This window comes from Mustela erminea, chromosome 3, assembly GCF_009829155.1.
Source record: "Mustela erminea isolate mMusErm1 chromosome 3, mMusErm1.Pri, whole genome shotgun sequence".
Taxonomy (NCBI): Eukaryota; Metazoa; Chordata; class Mammalia; order Carnivora; family Mustelidae; genus Mustela; species Mustela erminea.
In genome coordinates this window covers 136067418-136094470 of record NC_045616.1, presented here as the reverse complement: position 1 = coordinate 136094470, position 27053 = coordinate 136067418, and the positions used below count along the sequence as shown (strand labels likewise).

Sequence of the window (27053 nt, the reverse complement as noted above, 5' to 3'; positions counted from 1 at the left end):
GGTAGCCTTTGAGGAAATTAGAGGAAAATGGGTAGAGGAATCCGGCGATGTGGAGCATTTCTAGATGGGGAGATAAGATGGAAAAAGTGGATAGGTCAATAGAGGAAGGTAAGAATGTTAGTAATTTAGACTTCTATAGGCAGTAAGTAGTTAGGTTTTTTTGGAGACTCTTAACTGGAAAGAAGTGAGTTCTGAAAACAGTGATGACTGCTTTGGACTGTTGAGCGGATTGGGAGGTCAGAGGTGGAAAGAGGCTTGGCCCTGTAGGAATAGTTACACATGACCCTGGGTTGATTTCGTAGGAAGCGAAGTGGGAGAAAACGCTCTCATTGCAAGAGGAGAATCAAATGGCAGTCCACATCCTACCGTTCATTCCTCCTGCTCCTTACATCCACTTGCTTGGGCCCCGTCTTGGCTTTTTTATAGTCCTAGCATTATCATTAACTAGTCTGGGGACTCCGGGCAGGTCACTTCATCTTCCTGGGCCTCAGATTCCTCATCTGGAAAAGGAGGGTGTTGAGCTAGAGTGACGCCAAGGTTCTATCAAGCCCAAATTGATCATGAGTTCACTCTCTTCCTTTTCAGCTAGCCACCACCACCGAGGTTCCTTCATGGGTTCATTGAATATTTATGGAGTTCCTCCTGTGTGCCAGGTAGTGTATTAGAATAAGAAATAACAAAATGAAGGCTGATTTCTAGTTTTAGTAGGTCACTGATCCCTTCTGGTCTGGAACTTTGCCTCACAGCAGGTGCTAATAGTGACTTGGAGTGGAAATTAAAGCCCATCTTTTAACTTCTGTGGGGTGTGAGCTACTCAGGTATAACTTGAACCTTCTCAAGACCCTTTCTCTTCTCACTATTCCAACACCTTATCATGAAGATTTCCACAAAGAAACAGCATGAGCAAGAGTATGGAGCAATGAGGGGCACCTGGGTGGCTCAGTGGGTTAAGCTTCTGCCTTCGGCTCAGGTCATAATCTCAGGGTCCTGGGATCGAGTCCCCAATCGGGCTCTCTGCTCTGCAGGGAGCCTGCTTTCTCCTCTCTCTCTCTGCCTGCCTTTCTGCCTACTTGTGATCTCTGTCAAATAAATAAATAAAACCTTAAAAAAAAAAAAAGTATGGGGCAATGAAATAGTTCTGAATTGCTAGAGAATTTAGAGGAAGGCAGGGTGCAGCGGGAAGTAAGGCTAGGGAGGCAGATGAGGGGAAGTCATGGAAAGTGTGACATCCATGCTTAGGAGTTTGGCTTTTATCCTGTATACGCTGTACTTGTATTTGAGACAAACAGATGATACTGAATTATACTATTTTCCTATTTTCATGAAAATATTGGGTCTTACTGATACAGAAATTTAAGTTAAAATTAAATATAAAAGAATTTGGAGCACCTGGGTGGATCAGTGGTTAACCCTCTGCCTTCGGCTCAGGTCGTGATCTCAGGGTCCTGGGATCAAGCCCCACATCGGGCTCTCTGCTTGGTGGGGAGCCTGCTTCCCCCTCCCCTCTCTCTCTGCCTGCCTCTCTGACTACTCGTGATCTCTGTAAAATAAATAAATAAAATCTTTTAAATATAAAAGAATTTTAAAAAGAGTGTCAAAGCCACTTGGCTTTGACAGGCACACTTAGCTTTGACTGGAATTTCTTGGAAGAAACAAGCAGAGAATAAATACCTGAAAGATAATCAACCTTAGTAGAAATTAGAAAAATACAAATTAAGGTAATTTCACTGAAATAGTCTTTTATATCCACTAGGTTGGCAGAAATTAGGAAGATTTGGTGAACTTCTAATTGTTTGAAAACGATTACATCAAGTCTTTATTAGGCTACATATTTGCCAGTTATTTCAGTAACTTCTCCAATGCCACAGTTTCCAAATATCATCTTAGAAACTTTAAATGTGTTCATGTATTCCAGTTTGTCCACGGCAAGTCTGATGTCAAAATCCTGCAGTACTGTGAGTGTGATTTGTCCATCACAAAACAAACGGAAGTGCTTGCATTCGTGGATTTAATATGAGTTCCAAAACCCTTGAACTACTAAAACAATCCAAAACAATCCGTAATGTAACTGAGTGTCAAAAACTCAAACCCATCTCTGGCACAGCTGATATACTTTTCTAGAGAGTGGGCTTACCCCACCATCTGGTAACCACATCTCAGGAAACTTATTTTTCTCAACATGTTACAGGGAAAATTATATCATTGTGATATTCACAATTTGAGGATTTACAAAGGTTAAGAGATACCCTTCCAACCCATTTCACATACATTCTGACTCTAGGAAAGATACACATACCCCCCCTTTTTTAAACATCCTCATATTCTAAGACTTGTATGGGATATTAATCGTTGGGGTCAAAAGATTCCTGGCTGTGACAGTAATGGATGTAAAATAATATTTTAAAAGAGAACATTTTGATGGCCCGTAATTAAGCTGAATAACTTAGTAGAGTCTAAAGTCCTGTTGAAAGAGAAGAATGGTCAGGTTATATGAATCTAAGATATATAATTAGATATAATATTAAATATATATCTAGTATATTGGGGAAATATTGAAGTAAATTTTGACAAAAAGCAGCTTATATCAAAATCTAAAATGTATGCTTTGAAATCATCTCATAATTTATGAAAATGATTATCATGTATGATGATCTCTTCACCTTACAGAAAGGTCGACATATGTAGAAAAGCCAAAAAGAGGAAGGTTAGATGAAGATATAGGACAAAAAGAAATTATAAGATGTTTTTACTTCTATTATCCCTCTAAAATATTACTAAATATTTGCATAAAGATTATAAGAAGGAATAGTAGAGTGGATAGAAATGGTTTGAAAATCATAAGCTAAATACCATGTTTCTGCTGTTGGTAACCATGTCATAATGAAGAAATTTTCACTTTTTCTCTCTGCCTTTCTGATACTCTATTTTTTATTCTGTTGCACTGGCATTAGTGAGTAAATAAGTAATTAAAGTAGTCTAATTTTTTTTCTGCTTGGTATATGCAGTACAAGGGAAGTTAAAGTATAAGGAAAATGAAAGAAAGAAAGAATAAATGCAAATGATATTAAAATATCTGAAGCATTGAAAAAATACTGTTTTATCTCCACCCTAAAGTGAGCACAAGAATGAACATGTCAGGAAGATAAAGAAGATCTCTGTTGTCTGTTTCACTTTAACAGTTTGGTGCAATGACAATGTTTCCATATCAGCTAAGATCTTATAGGAAAAGAGAACCAATTAATTTCTTCTCCAGATGTCTTCCTGTTTATTTCCACTTCTAAAGGAAATTTTCCACTGACTCTGATGTCTTCAGCATCAGAGGCATTTTTAGGAGTTAAAAAACCCAACCAACTTTAAACTTTTGCTTTCCCATTGTTTTTATTCTTCCTTTTATGCTAGAGCTATTCTTTGATTTTTTTCCTTCTCTCTACCTTTTCTGTATTCCTCTCTCACATTAATTTTTCTTTTCCATTTCCCGAATCATTGCTTATTTTAGAAGGATACTGTATTTCTTCTATAGTCACTATAATGAATGAGCCTCTCTCATTCATATGAATGAGCTAACTTTACTAAGTTACAGGGAAAGACCAAAACTCTGAACAACTTATATACTAATGAAATTAGAGTCTAAAAGAGTTAATTAAACTTTCATATAACAAACTGTCAGGCATTAGCTCAGATTTGACCATACCTATGTGTGTGTATGTATGTATGTATATATAAATCTACCTATCTATATCTAAATAATTGCTTTTATTACTATGAGAGGTACTATAGCAAAATAATGTGACTTTAAAAAATGTATAATCACATGTGTATATCCAAATGAATATTGTTCTTCAAAGTAGCATTTAGTGAAGATAGACCCATTATTCCAAATATGTTGTCATTGTTCAAAAAATTTTCAGAAATCATTTTAGAATTGTAAATCCTATTCCCTAGTTACGGACTGGATAATGTTTATGTTCTCCCCCAAATGTGTATGTTGAAGTCCCAATATGATGGAATTTGGAGATGGGCTTTGGGGGGTAATTAGGATTAGATAAATTTATGGGGGCAGGGCTCTCGTCTAATGGGATTAGTGCTCTTATGGGAAGAGACATTAGGGAGCTTGCTCTCTCCCTGCCTGTGCTCCCACGAAGAGATCCTGTGAGCCCTGGAGGCAATGACAGCAGCCTACAACCAAGAGCAGAGACCTTAGAATAAGCCTATTGTGTTAACCCTTTGATCTTCAACTTCTCAGCCTCTAGAACCGCGAGAAATAAATTTGTATTGTTGAAGCTGCACAGTGTGGTATTTCATTATGGCACCCTGAGAGAACTAAGATGCTTCTAACAAGGGAATATTTAGAAATCATGATCAAAAGTCATTTTGAAGTCATAGGGTGATCAAACTGGATTGAAAAATGACATATGGCTAGAAGCCCTAATTTTTGTGTGTAACTCATAAAGTGTCTCTGAGACAAATCTCAGAAGAGGAGCATCAGAACTTTGTTGCACAAGTGTTGAAACTAATACAGTCCACCACAGTAACAGCATTTGAGAACAAATTTCATTTGGGTATATATGAATATATTTGTTTTTTTTTAAAGTCTCTATACAGCTATACCCATTAGACTATTAATGACAATTTAATTACATAAAGCAAAAAACAAGTTAACACAGTTTACTTCTTATATACTTACTGTTTTGTTACATAGTTAATATATTTTGCTCATCCCTTCCACAGCTATTGGATGCTGGACTGTTGTCAAGCATATACAAGGTGCAATGGATACAAGTCCAAGAACAATACTATCTTTAAAGGAATTGATATCATGAATATATAATCTTAGCATATTAGTAAATCTAAAGGTTACATGAAAATACACATTTCCCAGAAGAGAAACATGACTTAATGAAATGTTAGCATGCAGTTATACTGTTTTGGAAGAAATGACTAGAAATCTTGTAAAATATTTGTTTTATGACCAATGTATGACCAATGTTTAGTTAAACATTTATCAAATTGAGCAATTTATTTTAACTATTATATCCACCAATGTGATGAATAGTCCAAATTAGTTATCAAATCCTATTCTAAATTAGCTTCTTCAAAAATGATAAATTTTGACTTCCAAAGTCTGTGTATTTCTTCAGTTCTGTCATTTTCTCCACAATAAACAAAATGTAAAATCTTGCAATTACTAAACTATATAAGAGAAAAATCTTAATTGCAACAAATTATCTTTTATGAACTTTGCTATAAAAACTCTCCAAGGAATTAATAGGATCTTCTCATTTTGTTAGGATGGCTTAGAATTTTCAGTAAGGTGACCAATCCTTTTGTAGATGTTGTCATGTTTATGGTAGATGGCGCTCATGAACAGGCAACTGACTGTCTGTGAGTCCACCTAGAAGGATCTGTGATATAAATTCAAAATATTACAAAATGTTATATTCGGATTACATTTAATATTGAACACAACTGAACATGAATATGCATGACTATGCTTACTATGAGGAAATGTGATATATAGAATATACATTTTATATGTAACATTTGGAAATGTTACTAATTTTAAATGTGACATTTCAGATAATTAAACCTTTCCTTAATTCATGGGCAACAAAGTTTTAAAAAATAGACTTTTTATTGCTTTCCTAACAGTTTAGCATTTGTATGTAACACCTCCTGGAGAAAATACCAAGTGACAAAAGAAAATGGCAGAGGAAGGATGGGTTCCTATGATTGACATTTACTTTGCATTATTTCCATTGTTTCTCATTTTGTATGAAGAGAGTTGAATAGTCCTCTTTCCTAAAATGGAATATAATAAAATATAGATTTCCTAAGTGTGACTTTTGTTGATGAGAAAATTTTGCCATTTAATCCTATTTCAAATTAACATTTTTGATGGATACGAATTCATTTTCCAATAGACCCCATTTTATTGACAATATATGCATTATAAAAGTAATTTTATGTATAGATCTCACACACTTTAAAGAATAAGAAACCATTTGTTTAATAGTGACAAGAAAAATCATATTCACTTAGTTGTCTGGCTCATTTTAGTCAAGCAGTTTATATTCCTGGGTTGCATATTCTGTGTATTTTTCTTCTTGATTACATTCTTAGGATTAGGCAAAGGAAGATATTTCATCATGTTTTGCACTTGTCCTGTGTAGATTCTTAAACTATGTATGATTAAGTTACCTTTAAGATCTAAAATGATTAAAGGTTGGAAAAATTTTAACACACTGTCTTTATAAGGATGTTACTCAGTTCTTTGTAGAGCAGAATTCAGGCCTAAATGAAACTATTACTGAACGTACTTGGCACCATTTATATAGCAAAGCTGGTCATCTTATTTCCTAGACCATATTTCTCTCCAAAAATAATGATAAATTTTTGTTTTAAATCTACCATCAGGACAAGCACTGAAACCTAAAAATCTACTAACAACTGGTTCCAGTTGAACCTTGCTCAATTCATGAATCTTGACCCAATAAAAAATAGTACTGCTTGCCATAGGCCAAAAAAAAAAAAAAAAGTCATTGAGGATAAAGCAGTCAAATTCCAAAAAGGAGACAAATAGGAGTCTCAGAATTTCAAGTCATATATGTCTGGTGGGCTTCATCGTAATGTGCTTTTACCTTTATGATGTATTTGTGATTTCTTCTATTATGGCCAATAATAGGAAAATGAGAACAAGTGATGAGAAATATGAATAAATGGGTTAGTTTCAGTGTAAGTCTTCAGTGTAAGACTTCATGGCATTTTTATTAAATCTATGTGCAAATGACATATGGGCATCACAGTGAAGAGGAATTTTGGCAAAATCCTAATGAAGACCATACACAGAAGACAATGATTTCCAAACCAATTCCTCTGATCCAAAGAGCTAGGACTCTAATTCCCATCCACTTTAAATAGATAAGTTCCACTTTACAAAAATCTAGTTCATGTTATTAGGATTGTGCAGAAGATTTCTTTCGTAAACCGCTGACCTAAGAAAAGAAAAGTTATTTACCTGATCTATTTTTAGTGACTTGGAGGAAATCATCCTCATCCTCATCACAGCTCTCGCAGTTTAATTGTTGCAGGATTGTTTCTGACTGGCTTTCAGCCTGATTTACATCTTTCTGTTTATTGAAGCTGCGAAGGGCAAGGAGCCGGTGATGTATTGCTGCATACAGACATCCTGTGTCTTTGGCGCTGGCCTGCATGAGGAAAATTAAGTTGTTAAGAATATAAATAGGGCACCTGGGTGGTTAGTCAGTTTAAGCAGCCAATTCTTGATTTCAGCTCAGGTTGTGATCTCAGGGTCTTGAGATCAAGCCCCATGTCAGACCTCACACACTCAGTGTGAGTCTGCTTGAGAATCTCTCTCCCCTTCTCCCCCTGCCCTCCTCTTGCCTCCCCCAAATAAAGAAAATAAAATCTTAAGAGTATAAATAACTGGGGCTCAGTGGGTTAAGCCTCTGCCTTTGGATCAGGTCGTGATCTCAGGGTCCTAGGATCGAGTCCCGCACTGGGCTCTCTGCACAGCGGGGAGTCTGCTATTCCCCCCACAACCACCTGCCTCTCTGTCTACTTGTGATCTCTGTATGTCGAATAAATAAACAAAAATCTTAAAAAAAAAAGTATAAATAACTTAGTAATAGCCACATTTTAGAGATTTTTTAATCTTTCACTATTAATAAGGAAGGGATCAAACGGCATAAATCTAGACTATAAATAACCCTAAAAATTAAAGAGCAAAAAGCCACTCATCTTGAAGCAAATTGAGTCTGAAAGTGAATAATCTTATAACAGGTCCCAATTTGTGCATTTTAAACTGAGAAATGAAATTCTGTGATTTAAAATTTCTTTTTTTAAGATTTTATTTATTTGTTTGTTTGTTTGTGAGAGACAGCAAGAGAGGGAACACAAGCAGGGGAATGGGAGAGAGAAGTAGGGTTCCACCTGAGCAGGGAGCCTGATGCAGGGCTCTATCCCAGAATCCTGGGATCATGACCCTAGCCAAAGGCAGACGCTTAATAACTGAGCCACCCAGGTGCCCCATGATTTAAAATTTCCATTTGAAATTAAGACTATCCTTTCTCCACTGTTTTACACTGTAGAAAAGTGTAGGGTGGATCAAAAAAGACCGCCTTTCCTTTACAAGACTGTGTTTAGACATTATGTACAAGCCTCCCAGCTCAGTGGGAAAACAGCTCATTAGAGCGGTCTATAATATTGCAGCACAGAAATTCAGTGTGCCGTCCATTGGGCCACAGAGCCACCCTTACAATATTGTATCAGAAATACATCAGAAGTCTTTGCTCTCAGTATTTTCTATGCTGTTTTTATGGATGCAATTAATATAAAAAATGATGGTAACAATAACATTGGTATAACAGTTATGGTTACTACATTCTTTTTTTTTCAATCCTTACAATAAAACCATGAGTGAATTATTTATTTCACTTCTATTAGCAAAAGCACCCAGCACAAGTATTCAGTATATACTCATTTCCCACTTCCCTCTACAGATGAGGAGATTATGGCTCAGAAAGGAAAAATGACTTGTGTGAGTGTATATAGTCAGCAAATGACTGGGCTTGAATGCCAGATCTTTGCCATCAAAGTCAGTATTCTTTTTAGGTGACATGGCAGCAGTTTACATTTTTTTTTATCTTTTCACAATTTCAAAGAAAATCCAGGTAAATTTTTCTCTTTGCTAATCCTCCAGAAAGCTGTCTTACTTTTCAAAGCCAAGAAATTGAGGGTTGAACAAACTACATGCCAACTTTTTGGGAGAAGGTTAAAATTATATTTTTTCATTTGGATTTTCTTAAGTTTCCTTAATTACTTTGGGAGAAAATAACGAAAAGTTAAATAGAATGTTTTTTTTCCTCATATTATGCTAAATATTATATAGTAAATATTGAGAAAATAAGTATTGACTCTTGACTGATTTCATTTTTTACATTATATGTAAATTACAAAGGTGTAATTTTTTCTTAGTCAGTTAATAAATATTGAAAGAGTATTTGTAATTGAAATATAATTACTACTCTGTCACCTTGATTTTCTAACATTAAAATTTAAATATGTTCTCCACTAGTTAACATATTGCCTTTTGCCAAATTCATTCAGAAATATCCATTCAAGAAATTCAGAACAAGAAATTAAAAATAAAATCACAATGATATATTTTTTGAATAACAAATTTTTAGTGCTTAAAAGAATTATAATTCCCAGGAAGTACCATAAGAAAATGCTGGTGAGAATGAAAATCGATTCAGTTTTTCTGAAGAAAAATTTGTCAAGACAAGTCAAAACCTTATCCCAAGAAAATTAACATGTATGTACACAGAGAATTCCTCACAACTTCCTTGCAGAATTTATAATAACAAAAGACAGTAAATTACCTAAGTACTTAATAAAGTAGAATTAGTGGAAATGAATTAGGGTGCATAATAGAATTCTTTTCACCTGTTAAAAGATTTCTTAAAGACTGAACTATTTAATGACATGAAAACACTCATTTTCATTCATGAGTGAAAAGGTTACATACGTGTACCTCATAATCAAATATTAGCATTCTTATCTATTCAACCACTTTATAAAGTATATTATTATTATCTTTATTTGGCAGATGAATAAAATCAAGTTCAGAGATCTAACTAAGCTACCTGCAGATCATACATTTTGTACATACATAGGTACGCACACACATATATGCTAAAATATAAGACAAAAAATGTTAGTAGTGACCATCCCTTGGATAGGAAATTGGGGTGATTTTCATATGTTTGCTTATCTGTAGCAGATATCCTACAATTTATGGAGTCCGCGTGTGCCAGATATTGAACAGCACAATCCCATCTTAGCTATTGGTCTCGGTCGCAGTATTAGCAACAAGCAGGCTGCTTTACTTGCTCAAAGTCAGGGGACCCAGCCGGGCAGAGTACTAGGGATTGTCTCCCTAAATGATGAACAGTATTTGGGCATGCTCTTACTCTAACATCTTAATACTCAGCATTACTTACACCTAAGAGTACCCTTACTGATAGTTAATAAAACTTTGGTTTTTCATCATTGGGCACTTGGCAACTCCCCGCTCTCCCCTCCCCCCAAAGTACTATATGGGAGCTAATTTACTTGTACTGTTACCCTCTGCCTGGGTCACATGAGTACTCAGTCTTCTCAAGTCTTCTGGGTCTCAGCCTATGTATGAAACCTAGCCTTTTTTCTGGTCTGATTCCTGCCAGCTCTCTCTCTTTTGTGCCTGGATCTTGTATTTGAGGTCAAGCATTCCTGCTGCCAGGAAAAGCTAAGGCTGTGCTCCAATCCTGTTACCTTGGAGACTGACTCATGTCCAGAATGGGAATTTGCTCCGGGACGGTTTTTTTTTTTTTTTTTTTTTTTTAACTTACTAGCCCTGTGTTTTTCCATTTCTCACTGGTTCCTTTCTAGTGATTGCAAAGCCTTCTCAGTTTCAGCATTCAGTATAAGCGCTGGGCTGTGTATTCCCCTGGACTCCTAGGAGCCCATCTTGACAACAGTCCCTTTGGTAACTTAGTAAGATTGTTGATATAATTTCAATGGTAAAGAAAAATGTGGAGGTTTGAAGCATATATCAATACCAATGTCTCAGGACATATACCAACTGATTACCATAGATTTTGGTGTCAAGCTATAAATTTCATATAAAATTTAAAATTTATATTAAACTGTAAACAACCAAAATCAATGGCTGAAGTTTGTTTGTTTTTTTGTCAGTGGTACAGGTTACAATGAAATTAAACAAATTAGCAATTACAGAGACCTAGAAATGTAGTAGAGTAATTCTCTATCACTGAACTTTGTTACTTACCTGAATTAAAAACACTTTGATGCTGTAGTCTTCTAAATCAGTAGCTGTTATTCGCAAATTTTTGTGGTTCGCTCTTTGGATCTCCATTTGAGCCCAGAGTTTGCTATTGAGAATCAGCCTCAGGCTGCCTTGATTGCGCATAACTAAAATGGGAAGGTAAATATATAAGACTACAGAACAGTCGATTCCTTGACCTTCCTGGGGAATGTGCCATTTTTGAAAGCAAAGTCAATCATTACAGTTGTTTTTCAGACTGTATTTTCACTATGAAGTTGTAATTTGGCTTGACGATAAGTTGGTTTTCCAACCGAGCTTTATTATGTTGAAGGACTATTTTTAGCTTAAAAGCTGGAATTTATTTTTTTACTATAGTATTAAAAAATGATGAAAATTTTAGAACTCCTTTGAGGAGCTAGTGGTCTGAAGAATATTTATCCAAGAATTGCTTACAGTGGAGAAAACTGGGCTTTAGGCATTCAAAAAATGGAAGTAGCAAAATAAATGATGACATGGCTATTCAAGATAATATTATGAACCCATTAAGAATTGGGAAGAAAGAGAATTACTGATGTGGAAAGGTGATCATGATATACCATATAAAAGGTAAAACAAGGTCCCCAGCAACGTAAACACCATGCATCACAGATTTTGGCAAGCAGTAGAAAGAGCAGCGCAGAACAAGAGTAGAAAACAACTAGCATCCTGCCTTGGGAATAATGCTTGGTTGGGTTATTTGGAAACCTGTTTGCCAGTTATAGAACTGAAGACCTAGTTCCTATTCTTTTAGTCTGAATTCTGTTCCTTACTGGGTTCTCGAGCTCGATATCTAAAGCTCAGGAAACATCCTTATATGTGAATCCAACTTCTACCAATGGTCCCCTCCACAGCTTTGACTTACCGGTGTTGACCAGGAAACGTACTCACCCTGCCCAGGGTGCCCACTTTCAGTTTGGGCCTCTGAGCAAAGCCCAGTGTGTCTTTTCGGATGCTAAAGACTTTCTGAGTGTTTCAGTCTGACCGACTCCAGATTCTCACCATCGCTCTGGATGTCAGTAACCACACACCTCTATTTCCTGGGAAACTGGCCCTTCATCTCAAGCCACACGCCCTATGTAGAATGCCAAGAAGAATGCCAGTGCAAATACTCTCTTTTGAAAAACTATTTTTCCTTCGAAACTAATGTCATCACACACCTTTAAGTCACACGGAGATTACGGTTGAGGTGTGTGCTGGGCCTGCTCAGAGCTGCTGAAGTGCATCATCTCATAGAATTCTCCCCGTTGCTCAATTAGTCACGGAGTACTAGTCTCCCCATTGGAAACTGATGTAACTAGGGCAGGGAGAGATGAAGTACCTCGTCCAAGGTCACTAGTTAGTCAGTGATAGAGGCAGAACCAGAGCCTGCTCCAAACACGAAGCTGCTATAGCACATTAGAAACAAAATTGCTTTCAACAGTCTGATTTGTTGACTCTGATAACACATCTCCAGAAGATGATGTGTATCTATTGGCAATTTTACTCTGAGAAAGAGTGGGTGGCTGTACAAAACAATTCCTTACTTAGTCTTGACTGGAATGTTCCACAGTCACTGCTTGCTGTGTCATTCAGCCTCAAAGCTCCTCTGCCCCTTTCAGTCCAGGACTGTGTTGTTTTGTTGAATATAAAAAGCTTGCAGTTGATCTAAAGGACAATTTTTTAAAATGTCAAATATAGAAAAAAAATGTTTTTCAAAGTGATTTCTTTCCTATGCTGTAACACTTTTTCTTGCCTGATTTTACCAGAATAACCTCTGTTAATGATTTGTAAACCAGCTTTAAAAATTTATTTAACTTTTAAAACATGCAATTTTTGAATAGTTCAAACATCAAAAAGCAAAAAGATGTACAAAGTGGAAAGTCCTTCCCAGCCCGACTTCTCCATCTGTCAGTTTGCACCCCTGCAACAGGTGATCGCTGTTGCTGGTATTTTGCTTCTCTTTCTAGAGATAGTTGCATGTACATACATGCCAATACGTATGTCCCTTAATTTTTTTGTAAATGGCAGAATACCATACCTATTTTCTGCATCACCTAACAATATATTTATGTGTACCAACTTTTAAATGAAATTGATGTTATTTGAGCTATGTAACTTACATGAAAGTAAAGGAATAGTGAAACTATTTGCATGTTTAAAAATTTTTGAGGAACACAGCATCAAAACTAGATGTGGTACCCCAGAGTACCATACTATAATTTGATGTTTACCAAAATTAAGTATTACCATGTATAAGAATTACCGAGATGACTTGTTAAAAAGACAGCCTGCCAGGGCCTCAACAGCTAGCAATTACTTCACTTAATCTCGGTTTAATCTGATCTAAGATTTAGGCTTGGAAGCACACTTGTACCATCAAATGCATCAGTAAATCATTGGAGGAGAGAAATGGAAAGATTTGGGGGGTAAATGCAGAAGGAGAAAGAGAAAGGGAAACCTGGACCTTGTTGAAAAACGATTATGTCATAGTAATTACATTTCCTCTGCCTTGGCTGATCCCTAAGGCAATTAACATTCAAATCCTATGTATAATACTGGACACCACATCTATGAAAGTCTTGCTTTATATGAAGTCCAAAACTTATATAGAAGAACTTTTCAAGGACGAACAGAATTTTTTTAATTCTCTTGAACTGAAATCTATTCATCTTATCATTTAAAAATGTCCAGGGTAAGTAGAACTTTTAAATCATAAGATGATAGCACTGATTATAAAAGTAGGCATGAGAAGTGTAAAACATGGGTCTGAAGTTGTTTTAAGACAGGGTGCCTGGCTGTCTTCTTTCTGACAGACGAACATGAATGCTTTTAAACCCAACCAGCCAAATTCCTGAAAATTACATATACTAACGTATGAATACAACAAAATGTTGGCTTCGTCTTTGGAAGCCTCTCACGTTTTTATTGAAGCAGCTCTGTCTTCAGGAAAGTGATACTTCTGCCTTCATTTGCAAAGGTGTTCCTGCTTATAGAAATTGGCTTCATGTATACACGTGCTGGCAGAAAGAGCACCGGGTGATATACAGACCTTTAATACATTATGCTCTGCTTCTTCCCCTGTTACAACATCAATTTTCTCTAGCAAGCATTTGGGAGATGGTGTAGAAGAGAAAGTAGCAGCTGATTCAATTAAGGATATATTTTTAAGAGAGTCTGTACCTAAGAAAATAAGAGGGAGAAAAGACACATAAAAGACCCCATTTTCTCTACTGTACAAGCTCTTCATTGTCCCCATGAATATACATGTCCCCTTAGCTTTTTATAACAATGAGTGTTTCCCAGGGCGCCTGGGTGGCTTAGTCTGTTGAACGTCGGCCTTCAGCCCAGGTCATGATCTCAGGGTCCTGGGATCGAACTCCAGATGAGGCTCCTTGATCAGGGGGAGACTGCTTCTCCCTCTCTCTCTGCCACCCACCCCCATGCTTGTGTGTGCTCTCTATCTGTATCTCAAATAAATAAACGAAATCTTAAAAAAAAAAAAATTGAGCGTTTCCCCAAAGTGAACTACCCGAGTTCCCGAGTTTAGATACATCTCTTTAATTTCTCATAGCCTCAAGTAAAAAAAAAAAAAAATAATAAGCTTATGTATCATACAACCATATCTGTATGCTTTAATTTTTTACCCAAAAGTTTTAAAGCACTGCATTATTGGTTTTGTATTTTATAGATATTAAATAAATGACATAGGAAAACAGGAAACACACTAATTGAATCAAAAAAAAATTTTAACAAATGAAATAATTCTTACTTGAATTTGGAGAGTTGGCAGGAAATTCTAGAGTGGATTTGAAGGGTTTTTCCTTAGTGTATGAGTCATTTTCAAGTTGAGGGTGGGTGAGATGTTGAGTATCCTAGACGAAGGAAAAAAATACATTACTGAATTGTATCTCTACAGCTTTCTTTCTTCTACTTCAACACGCAAACAAACTCCACTGCGATGTTCTGTTTTGGGCTCCCTGTGTGCTCAGCAGGGAAATCCTTCCTGTCACATCACAGGACCTTGGTCCCGATCCTCAGGAAGCGTAATGGAGTTACCACCAGCCTACATCAGGTGGGATCTCATTCCAGGAACAAGGGGAGAAGGATTAGAGACCTGAGAGGAGGTAGCAGCTGTTCCTGGCTACGACCAGACTAACCTGAATAAAGGAGATGAAACTCTCATCTCTGTTGCAAGGTATTTCAGTATTCCCAACACTTCACTTTCAATCCAAAGTAATCATACAAGTTACCCAGAGAACCCACTCGCTGTCTCAGAGCTCATCTTAATTTTTCCTCAATTTCTGCCAACAATCGCTTTTAAGGCTGCACACCTGGGGCCCTGCACAGGTGCTCTAACCAAGGCCAGGGAAGAAAAACTGAGCAATTACCCGGTCATTTATGATCTCAGAGAGCCCCCTACAGAACAGGGGGAATTAGAACAGCACTTCAGAACTTGGGTTTCTTTTTCTTTATGAACTCAAAATTCTTCCACATCATTTAATTGGAACTTTTAAGATACTCTGTTAAAACTGGTAGAGATGGGTGTGATTATATCCATTTTAAGAAAATAAACAGAAAGGCACAGAAAGTCTCATGACTCACTGGAACAGCGCATGGTCAGCAAACAAGTCACGAGGGCATTCTGACCCCCAAATCACAAGGTCACAGGATTATAGGATTAACCAGAGGACACACACAAGTGATCACTGTAGCTCCTGCCATCCTAGGATGTTATCAATTTAGAGAGACAGGAAGCTCTGTTTCCTCTGCAAGCCAGAGTGGAAGTACCCACAGGAAATGTACACGGGTACCTCCTCCAACCAAATTTCTAAACCCAACAGTAGTTCATTTGCTCAGGCATGTCTCTATCTCTTCTTCAATTGTAAGCACCTCTAGAATGCAGTGTCTCCCTATAGCTCTGCATAGCCACTCACCCAGGTGTTTTTCGATCCTGGCTGTACATTCAAATCACGTGACACTTAGCCTCACCCAGAGACTTTGATCTAATCTGTTTGGGGAGATGCCCGGGCATACGCAATCCTTTAGAGACTCACGTAAACGAGATGATTGTTAATATGCAGCCAAACTTGAGTCCAACACCAGAGCTTTGGATATGATGAGAACACAAAATGTGTTTGGTAAGTTGAATTGGATGTTAAAGTTGATCCTGTGGGGCTTGGAAAGTTGTGTGTGTGTGTGTGACATCTTATAGAAGCTGTGGCTAAGCTAGTACCAAATTTAGGACTAAATGATATGGAAGAAATGTGCCTAAATGTATCGCCTAGAATTTCCCTCTGGAAGTTGGTCCATTCTGGTTCAGATTAAAAAATGTGGATCAATAGCCCTAGAAGTGTGGATTTGCCCTTCACCTTGAGAGTGACAGAGGGTGCCCCTAAGCTAGAAAGCTATGACAGTACTCTCAAATTTAGGTTTAGCCTGAGGCAGGTGTAGAATCAACCAAGTCTTAAAAGGGATTGATTTGTGAAAGCCCTAAAAAACTTGGAATACATAGGCCTCATGAGTTGGTTCTTTATTATTCTGAGCCTCTATACAGGTTTTTAAATCTGTGTGGCCTCCTGGGGATCCTTGATGTAATTAGTAGTCCTCATGCACCCTCACTGTGGAGGGCACAGTGGCAACCGCTTCATGGATGAGGACGCCCACTTCTAAATAGGGATGCTGGTAATATTCCTTAACGGTTTCTACTTGGCAAGTATGTTTCCCTAGGCAAGAAAAGTACTGTGATTTCCCTCTTAAAACCTGAAAAAAATAAAAAGTTGTGATAATGTTTTTCACCATAAAAGCTAGAAGGGGAGGGTTGTGGTTAACAAGAAAAAATTGGCAAATGGTTTTAAGTGCATCTTGTTATGAAAGATGCTATCAAAAACCTGATATTAAAATATCATTACCAGTTAACTCATCTACTGCAGATAATTCTGGGATTTCCTTGGGTACCTTGGGTGTAACATGTCAAAGAATATTTAATATTTCTCATCAGTAATAATGTTATAATTACACAATTCCCTTCCTCTGTGGGTTCCTGCCTATTATTCTAACAACCAGAACTTGCTTCCCAGGAGAATCTTTGCAGTTAAAGAAAGAAAACGTGCCTTTGGACTCAGGAGTTAAAGTATGCTCCAATTTAACATTGTTTTAATTAATTTTTCTCCAGAAACTCGAAATGACAGCTTTTATAATAGAAACATTTGCCAAATTCTTACCAAAACTCTTTCCACCATGTTTTCTCCAAACACGAAATCAGAACTGCAGCTTTTAAAAGAATACTTATCTTCCTTTGCTTGACATCTAAGGAGAAGAAATGAACATTTGTTCTTTAATATAGGGATAAAGGCACATTAGACCTTAGCACATGAAGTAATCCTATGATTTAACAGATTTATGTAAAGCATAAAAACATCTGCTAACTCTTGTTCATCTGCATCTGAGAAATGAAGGAAAAATTGAGGTCCTCCCAGGGATGATATTTAAATTATTTGACAACTGTGGCAGCACTAGCTAAGACCAGTCCAAACACATGTCATGCCCATCTCTGTTCGGGCTGTGTGATCAACCAGGGGCTGGCCCAGACCTTATCTTCTTGCTTTTCCAGCACAGCCTCTCCGATCTCTCATTTCTTCTCACTCCTTCCCCAAGTGACTGATGCTTTCAGCCACCAGAGGTCTCCAGAGCAAAAGCACAGCCAATCTGTCTTGTTATACTTAAGTGTGCTTTTGTTTAATTTGGGTTTTTACCTCCTGGAACATTTTTGTTCTTGTCGTTAGAAGTGTTTTGCATGATGAGAAACTCAAAGATATGCGGCTTTCTATCTGTAGGCTGATGCGGTCTGGGATCCCCACTGTACCCCAGTGTGCAACATAGGTAAGTGCTATGGAATCCACACGGGCCCTAATCATGTGAGTCTGGTTATCTCTATGGCTAATTTTAATCATCTCTCAGATCAAACATGCCCTCATTGCTGATGACACCGGTAAATACTAACTTCCGTTTTGCACATTTATCCTGCTTTCTTTGTTGTCTATCTAATGTATGTCAATAAATAAGGAATAACACGAAAAATAATGAGAGATGGTGGGGGGAGGGGAGGCACCAGAGAACGGGGAGGCTGATCTAGCACCCAGATAATTAATTCCTAACTAAATAAAAATTTAGCTGTATGTTCTTAAACTATTCTCACCTAAGTCAACAAAACAATAGAGATAACCTGATATTAATATGATAATCCTTAAATATTAGAGACATTTTGAAAAGCATTTTAAATTTGTGTCTTTTCGAAAATCTCAAACCGAAATCTTAGCAATTTGGGGCGCCTGGATGGATCAGTCAGTTAAAGTGTCTGCTTTTGGCTCAGGTCATGATCCCAGGGTCCTGGGATGGAGTCCCACATCAGGCTCCCTACTGCTCAGTGGGGAGTCTGCTTCTCCCTCTCCGTTTGCCTCTCCCCCAGCTCATGCTCTTTCTCTCAAATAAATAAATAAAATATTAGAAAAAGAGAAATCTTAGCAATTTATCTGTCTAGTATCAGAAACCTATTTTCCATAAATGATGATAATGATAAAGCAAGAATAAAAGGGTATCCTTTCTGTGTCCTCATCATTAACTTACCCTACTGATGTAGCACCTAAACAATTCTGGCTGGTAGTCAGCTGGACTGAAATTCTGGCACTTGGTAAATTTTCACTTAGCAAAGAGGAGTTCCTCTCAGAAATCTGAAAGAAAGGCAATTCATCAGAATGTTCCTTTCAATTGCCTTGCTGAAGGAGCATCAGATAAGGAAACATTAGTTACAGTTAAATGTATTGCAAAGTTATTATGTTCAAATACTACCCTAAGCATTTTGAGAACATTATCTCATTTACTCCTCACAACATCTCTGTAAAGGTTGTATGTCTATTATCCACATTTTATAGTTTACAGATGAGTAAACTGACATAATGAATTTAAATAACTTGGCCAGGCTTAGGCAACCAGAAATGGGGCTGACCTTAGAGCTAGGGTCTGTCTGACATCAGGGACTAGGGACTGTAGCCTTTGCTATTATATTCAGAAATCCCACTTCCTTTTGGTACTTTTATGTTTTGGGAATTAATTCTCATTTCTAGCTTCACAAATATATCCTTCAGGACTATTTAATCCTGCAAATACCCTAAGAGCTTCACCAGCACAGCCACCAAATGTTAGAGGAAAACCCATTCATCTCTTCATCTAAAAATTTTTGACTGGTGACTTAATCAACTAGTTACTCTGTCTGCTGTATATGAAATGTTTATTACCTAATTAATAATATATAAATGAAAATTGTGTGAGCAATTTTAGAACTGGAAGGAGCCCTAGAAATGATCGGATCTATTATCTCCAGTGTTTTAGCACCTCCCTTCCCCCAGCAAGGGTTTGCAAAGACATTTCAAAGAGTTCATATCTTTAAAGGTAGATGGGGTCTGTTTCCACTTCAATTTTATATCAATCAATAAAAATAATTTGGAGCATTTTCCCCTTTATAATAGAACTTGAGAGCTGAGAAATATGTATGAAGAGAATATATGTTGTTGGTTGCAAAGATCAAAGTGCATGTTCATGAGTCAGTCACTCAGATGACTTATCTCTCAGTCTAAATGGTAGTTTTTACTCTTATGTACTTAAAATGGTTTTTATTGGGCATATATTGTTTAAATTGTACATAATAAGTGACCACTGATTGATGACAGTGAATGAAAATTGCTCTGATTTTATGTACAAGTCATTAAGGAACATGAAAATAGCAGTTCTATGAAATTCACCTATAGATAATTTTCACTAGATCTGTAAATTACATTATTTTGTCAGAGTTCTTACACTGCATTTTATATAGCATGTCTTTAAATCTTCAGAGGTCATTATTAGACAGAGAAAATTCAATAATGGGCATATCCAATTAAGCTGTTCACTAATAAAGTGCCATTCATATGTTTAATTTATTCAAGAAGAAATGCTTGCAAACAATTACCTGAAAATTTCTCTCATTCTTTATCATTTAGAAAGAAAATGCAAGAATAAATTTTATTTTTAAAATATATAATGCAAGGTTCAATAAACCATGCCAAAGAAGAAATATTGATTTGCTTTTTATATCATAATATGTAACAAAAAATTTAATCTATAATTTATAGTACATCCTGTTCCAAAGTTATATGCAATATGATAACTTTTAGAAATTAGTCAACATATCATACTTTCTCTTGCATACCTTAACACAAACAACATGCATCTCTTCTTAAAAGGATAAAAGTTAGAATTTATGAATTTATGTAATGTAATGATGATTATTAGGTTGTATTTAAATGAAAACTTTTAATAATCTACTGATTTGAAATTTAAAACATGTTTTACTTAAAACTCTTGCCATATTCCATGCAGAAATAATGAAAGGATTTTTAAAATTCACAGTGAGTCTCATGAGATCATATCTCACAAAAAAAAGGCTTGGAATTACAAAAATGTTGTCAAATGCTGACCAAGTTAAACTCTCTCCCTTCACTGATAAAAAGAGAAGATTGTAAGCTTTGACCAAGAATGTAAACATAAGTTAGTTAGGGGCAGAGGTCGGATTAGTACTGATCTGATTTGTTTTTCACTGCATTGATGAAATGACTGGCATCTTAATTTCCATGTGTCCCTGTCTTTGTGTTCAGTATTGAAAAACAAAACAAAACAAAACAGGGGACCAAGCCTCAACAGTTCTGCTGGAAACAAATGAAGAATGGAATGACTCTGAAATCCTGGGCGCCGTTCCTCTCAAGTATTGGCTTCTGGAAGACGCAGCAACAGAATATCCCCAATCCGTATCTGCATGGCTTGAGCAAAATGACAATCTCCCTAAAAAGGCCCACAGTGAGGGACTCAGCCATTACAACCACGGGAAGGGAGACTATTTCTCTGTCTTCAGAAGCTTCCCCAGTCCTCCCAATTCCCAACTCTGTGTGGGTAATTCTCTGCTGCCATTATCCATGAAGTTGGATCTGGATGGATTCCCGGTGTGAGCTAAACTGGCAAGGCCGCCCTGGGATGTCGACCAGCTGCGGATGCAGAAAACGCCTGTTCCTTCTTTGATTTGTGGCTCCTGGTCCTGGCCACCTCATTGCTCCCCCTGTTCTCATGAGGAGTCAGTGCCCTGGAACAAGGCCCCAGGAGTTTCTACCATAAGGGACTCAACTTTACAGCTAGGAGAGACCACAAAACTAGCTTCTAGGAATACTTTCCATTTCAAGAGGACAACTTTAATAAGGTCACCGAGGGCTGCTTCCTATCTATGGTCTGGGTGTTTCTCCAGCCTGGCAGCTGCTTCAGCAACAGAACTAAAGTCAGGCAGCCCCTAACGCTGAACGTAGGGCCCAGAACAATCTACTAAATGAAAGATGGAGACTTGATGTCAATCCTACTATAGGAGATTTTCTTACCTTATTTTTTGTTTTTTCCTTAGTCTTGAAGGATTCCAAGGTATTGTGTCCAAATGTTTTTCTTAGTTTTTCACACCTTTGAGCTTGAGGTGGTTGCAAAACAGCAGGTCTTAGGACATGATCGGAATGTTTCACAGGACCTTAAAAGAACAGAATTAAGGAGTCACTCACTATATCTTTAGTGACATACTTCTTCCTCCAGATTTTTGACTAATTTAACATCTATTTTCTAAAGTCATCATGAAGTGAGGGATTAATGTTGACTGATCAACGTCAAAATAGCCAGTGAATTGCTTAGTGCTTACTTCAGACTTAGTTTTTACCCACTACCTATTCATCTCGACCCTGGGACTTGGCTTACCAAATTTGTTTTTTCACATTTTGTCACTTGACCTACCTCCAGATCCCAACACCCATACAACAAATTAAACTATAAATGGTAAAATGTAAAATTCCAGAGGTTCTTATAATAAACTACATACCTTGTTCTGTACTGTTCATATCCACATTTCTTTGCACAAGAGTTGATGTCATAAAAACATTGTTTTTCTTCACTGTGAGAAAAAATATTTTGTGCGTTTTAAATCTGAGTCAGTTTCTAGGAATTCGGGTTTTAACAGTCCTGTACTACATTCACCAGTAGATGTCGCTGTTGGCGCTAATAACTGTAGGCAGTCGGCTAGAAAGGGGTGATGGCAGGGAGTTCTGCCACATATGTCTGCTGACTTTCAGAAATATAAATGAAAATTGGTCCACTAATGGAACAGGCACTCTTCTTTAGAACCATGAAAATGATTACTGAAATGAGTACGTATTATAAAATCTGATGGTAGTGAGCCCTCTGTATTAATATATATTTTTATGATTTTATTTATTTGACACAGAGAGCGATCACAAGTAGGCAGAGAGGCAGGCACAGAGAGGGGGGGAAGCAGGCTCCCCGCCGAGCAGAGAGTCCGACACAGGGCTCTATCCCAGGACCCGGGGCCATGACCAGAGCCAAAGGCAGAGGCCCAACCCACTGAGCCACCCAGGTGTCCCTTAATATGTATTTCTTATAAAATGTTATGAAACTAATAGCAAATTCTTCCACTTTCCCCACTCTCATGATACCTAGAGAGAGAGATGACTGTTATGCCAGGGGATTTTTCTATGAAGTGTGTTGGTGGCATAAGACTAAGGATGGTGGTTGCAATATAGGACTATTATACATTTCAAAGTGATCACCTCCCTCTTGGCTGCAAATTGCAGAAACAGCAACCTTTGAGGATTTGATTAGTGGAAATGAGAAAAGAATAAGAACTGCTTCATCTATGTATTAAAAATACTACAGGGACGCCTGGGTGTCTCAGTGGGTTAAGCCTCTGCCTTCGGCTCAGGTCATGGTCTCAGGGTCCTGGGATCGAGTCCCGCATCGGGCTCTCTGCTCAGCAGGGAGCCTGCTTCCCTCTCTCTCTCTCTGCCTGCCTCTCTGTCTAGTGATCTCTCTCTCTATGTCAAATAAATAAATAATGTCTTTATTTAAAAAAAAAAACAGGGGCGCCTGGGTGGCTCAGTGGGTTAAGCCGCTGCCTTCGGCTCAGGTCATGATCTCAGAGTCCTGGGATCGAGTCCCGCATCAGGCTCTCTGCTCAGCAGGGAGCCTGCTTCCCTCTCTCTCTCTCTGCCTGCCTCTCTGCCTACTGTGATCTCTCTCTGTCAAATAAATAAATAGAATCTTTAAAAAAAAAAAAACCTACAAAGATTGGGGTAGAATCACTTCTCTAATTCAAAGTCCAGTTAAATGCTTTATGATCTTTATTATTAAAAACCAGCCACAAATGGGCCATATCAAATTGTCCTATTTTTCTTCATTCCAATACCACCAACACTCTGCACAACATAAAATGGAATCATACTTACTGATATCAATGTTCCTTTAATCTTTTTGTACGTGTATGTCTTATTTAAAATAATGAATCAAAACAGTTACTCAGATAACTTATATCCATCCCTCCACTTTATGCACAAATACAATAAAATAAATTCTCTAGGATTAGGACCCCTATTTCTTTTAATGTCTGTAACTTGTCATTCAGGTTTAAAGGGGGTCTACTGAGCTTGAAAGTATTTCTTCGGTATCTGAAAGGTATCTGACATGTATGTTGCTCAGTCATGTTTGGAATTATTAATAAGAATATACATTCATTAGTTTGAAAACCCCATGGCTCCCATGTAGAAAGGGATTGTTTAGAAGGAAGTGAATAGTTTGTATTTTGTTATTTCTTAGTGGCAAGCTTAAACTGGAAAAGGCAGATGAATGTTCAGTAGAAACAAAAACAAAAAGAATATAAAATTGTAATTTCAATGTAATGTTCCAACCATTTCAAATATTTTATGACAAGATAGATTTCATTAGCAAAGCACTCTAAATGTCAAATTAAAAGAAGTAATGTTTTAATGAAAAGGTTAAGTAATCATATTTTAAAAATATAAATCAGGGTGCCTGGGTGGCTCAGTGGGTTAAAGCCTCTGCCTTTGGCTCAGGTTGTGATCTCAGGGTCCTGGGATAGAGCCCTGCATTGGGCTCTCTGCTCAGCAGGGAGCCTGCTTCCTCTTCTCTCTGCCTATTTGTGATCTCTGTCTGTCAAATAAATAGATAAAATCTTTGAAAAAAAAAATCTCCCATAGGAGTTAAAAATATAAATGAAAATAAAAGGAATCATATTCTCAACCTTAGAATAGTCACCTAAAGCATAAATTTTGGAATAAGAATTTAAAGTATAGCAGTATATTTTAAGCACTGTATATATTATAAACTGTACAGATGAACATTAATGAATAAAATAAAGTTATCTTATGAAGCTGCCTTATATAACATTTTGCTATCATAAACATAAATTCCTTAAAAGCATCATCAAACTCAAAATTTCTGCCAAAATTAGATACACTGTCTGGATTCATAAGGCATTCTACTAATCATAATTTGCTAAGGCCTGCATTTTATTTTATTTTTTTTATTTTTTTAAAGATTTTATTTTTATTTATTTGACAGAGAGAGATCACAGTAGACAGAGAGGCAGGCAGAGAGAGAGGGAAGCAGGCTCCCTGCTGAGCAGGGAGCCCGATGCGGGACTCGATCCCAGGACCCTGAGATCATGACCTGAGCCGAAGGCAGCAGCTTAACCCACTGAGCCACCCAGGTGCCCCAAGGCCTGCATTTTATTTGCCACTAAAATGCCAGCATTTTATAGTAGCTGAGTAATAAAGCTCACCATTAGTACCATCAATGAGAACGGATTTTTTTTTTAAGATTTTATTTATTTATTTGACAGAGATCACAAGTAGGCAGAGAGGCAGGCAGAGAGAGGGGGGGAAGCAGGCTCCCTGCTGAGCAGACAGCCCAATGTGAGGCTCAATCCCAGGACCCTGGGACCATGACCTGAACCGAAGGCAGAGGTTTTAACCCACTGAGCCACCCAGGCGCCCCGAGAATGGATTTTGAAAAAGTCAGAGTGTCAGTCTCAAGGTTCTAGAAGCTGTTTATTACCTGGCCCAGAAGGAGGGAAGGTCAGGAGGTTGGTGAAGGATGATGATCTCATTCGATTCTGGGACAAGGTGGATGCTAGAAGCAAATTGCAAACTGAAGTCAGTGAGGAAGTAGGCTTTTGTGTTTCTTTTGATTTGGACTTTTGCTGTTTCTAAAATTTCTATATCACTAATTTAGAAAAGTTTTTTTTTTTTAAGATTTTATTTATTCATTTGATAGACAGAGATCACAAGTAGGCAGAGAGGCAGGCAGAGAGGGGGAAGCAGGCTCCTTGCTAAGCAGGGAGCCTGACGCGGGGCCAGAGATCATGACCTGAGCCGAAGGCAGAGGCTTTAACCCACTGAGCCACCCAGGCGCCCCAGTTTTGTATTTTTAATCAATAGAAATAAAATATGCCTGTCGTGAGAATTATAAATTAATTTCTATTCAATTCAATAAATATTGGAGTGCTCCCCATGTATCAGACACTCTACCAGGCATGAAGATGACCTCAAGGAAGGCGCAGTGGAGGAGACAGACATACACAGAGATAGCTGTCTTACAAGGCAGAGAGGGCAATGCGGTCAGGTATAAAAGGAATCATGGAGTGCTTAGAGTATAGAAGAGAGGCAAACTGAGTTACTGGTTTATTCAGAATAGAGTATGTGATGAAGTTCTTAAAGTGTTCTTTTCAAGGCAGACATCTATTTGTTTAAGTAGATGGTAACTTAGGGAGAAATAGTTTCCCCTAATTACAAAGTTAATGCATACTCAATGCGGACACTCTGGAAACATGACAGAGTGCAGAGTGGGTGGGAAACCCCAAATTGCCTGTGTAATCCCCCTACCTAAGATAACCATTGCTGACATTATGGCTGATGTCCTGTGCATCTTCCATCCCATGGTGACAAATTGAATGTTGACATAGTGACTCGCTGTACAATCCATCTTATAGGCTATTTTTATCCAGTAATTTATTATAAACGCTCTCCAATGGGTAGACTTTTAAACATTTCCCTTTGAAAAGTTTCTCACTAATTTCACACAGAGAAAACATAACAGTGACCAGCCAACAGTCAGGTCTATACCTACCTCCTTGGAACTGAGGATCTATCGTATGCAAAGTAAAAGATGAAGACCGTGCACGCTTTCTTAGAAAACCGTTGGATTCTGCAAGAAATTCAACAGGATGGGTAAAATTGCCAGCACTAACAAATTATCCTCAACCAAGATGGGGAAGGATAAATAGAATGACCTTTTGCCTACATAGATCATCACCTGCTAACATGTTAAGTCCTGAAGCCCAAGTTTAAACACTGGGGTTAACAGCTTGGTGATTTTAAAGTGATAGGCATCTCATCCTCCTAAGAAACTCTTAGAAACAAGTGGCTTTGGCAAGAAACTGCATGTGACTTTTGAGATTGTGTAGGGAGTGTCTTTGGTTGGTGGAGACCCAGGCACTGGAGAAACAAGGGATCTTAGGCATTGCTAACGTCAGTGTTCCTACATGTCATCTTTCAAAACAAAAGCCAGTTTATTTGGTGTTTAAAAACCAGCAGAACCATGAAGTTTTCCCCAGTTCTTGCCACATGCCAAAACACTTGTGCCTGCTTCTTTTCTTTGTCCGGAGACAGGTTGAAATACAGGATGTAAGTCATTACCATGCTCGGCTGCTTCAAACGTGTCTTCGGCTGGTCTCTGGAAAGAAACAAAGTTGCCCATGAGAGCTGAGTGTTTGCTGCATCAAAATTCGACCCTGTCACTTTAGAAGAGAATTCTCAAAAGCCACGTCTATTCAGCTAGGTCAGGGCAAACCCACTCACCTTTGCTCCTTTACTCGCTAGGCATATTTTCAAGACAAAACAAAGTCTTAGCGGAGCGGTTTTATATTTCAATGACTGTACTATCCCTTGTCAGAACTTGTTTAAAAGGAAGATTTGAAATACCAGCTCTCAAGATCTGAGCTGTAGGCCTGGGGTGGGGCCCAGGAAACTGACTTTTCAACCAGGGCAACTGACTTTTCGACCAGGGCTTGGGGGTTGAGCGACTCTTCTTCTTTTCTTTTTTTCCAAGATCACCTTTAAATATTTTATTTATTTATTTGACAGAAATCACAAGTAGGCAGAGAGGCAGGCAGAAAGAGGGGGGGGGGGATGCAGGCTCCCTGCTGAGCAGAAGTCCCTTGTGGGGTTCGATCCCAGGACTCTGAGATCAGGACCTGAGCTGAAGG

The 27053-nt window shown here is 37.7% G+C and overlaps 1 protein-coding gene across 5 annotated transcripts in view; it reads right to left on the bottom strand.

The window, feature by feature from the left end:
* Window positions 1-4554: 4554 nt before the first annotated feature.
* RANBP3L (RAN binding protein 3 like) overlaps window positions 4555-27053 on the bottom strand; it is a 46152-nt gene continuing 23653 nt past the window's right edge. Inside the window, exons 3-15 of one of the 5 annotated variants that reach the window (XM_032337589.1) lie at window positions 26485-26521; window positions 25916-25993; window positions 24845-24919; window positions 21798-21869; window positions 21316-21455; window positions 18488-18591; window positions 17086-17170; window positions 14634-14736; window positions 13914-14044; window positions 12409-12529; window positions 10850-10992; window positions 7016-7205; window positions 4555-5402 (exon numbers count right to left, since the gene is read on the bottom strand). In XM_032337589.1, the coding sequence (XP_032193480.1) occupies window positions 5359-5402; window positions 7016-7205; window positions 10850-10992; window positions 12409-12529; window positions 13914-14044; window positions 14634-14736; window positions 17086-17170; window positions 18488-18591; window positions 21316-21455; window positions 21798-21869; window positions 24845-24919; window positions 25916-25993; window positions 26485-26521 (1323 nt within the window). In that variant the 3' untranslated portion in view covers window positions 4555-5358. Of the gene's footprint in view, window positions 5403-7015; window positions 7206-10849; window positions 10993-12408; window positions 12530-13913; window positions 14045-14633; window positions 14737-17085; window positions 17171-18487; window positions 18592-21315; window positions 21456-21797; window positions 21870-24844; window positions 24920-25915; window positions 25994-26101; window positions 26522-27053 lie in introns of all 5 variants that reach the window. The other 4 variants (XM_032337592.1, XM_032337590.1, XM_032337591.1 and 1 more) reach the window with 4 other exon arrangements.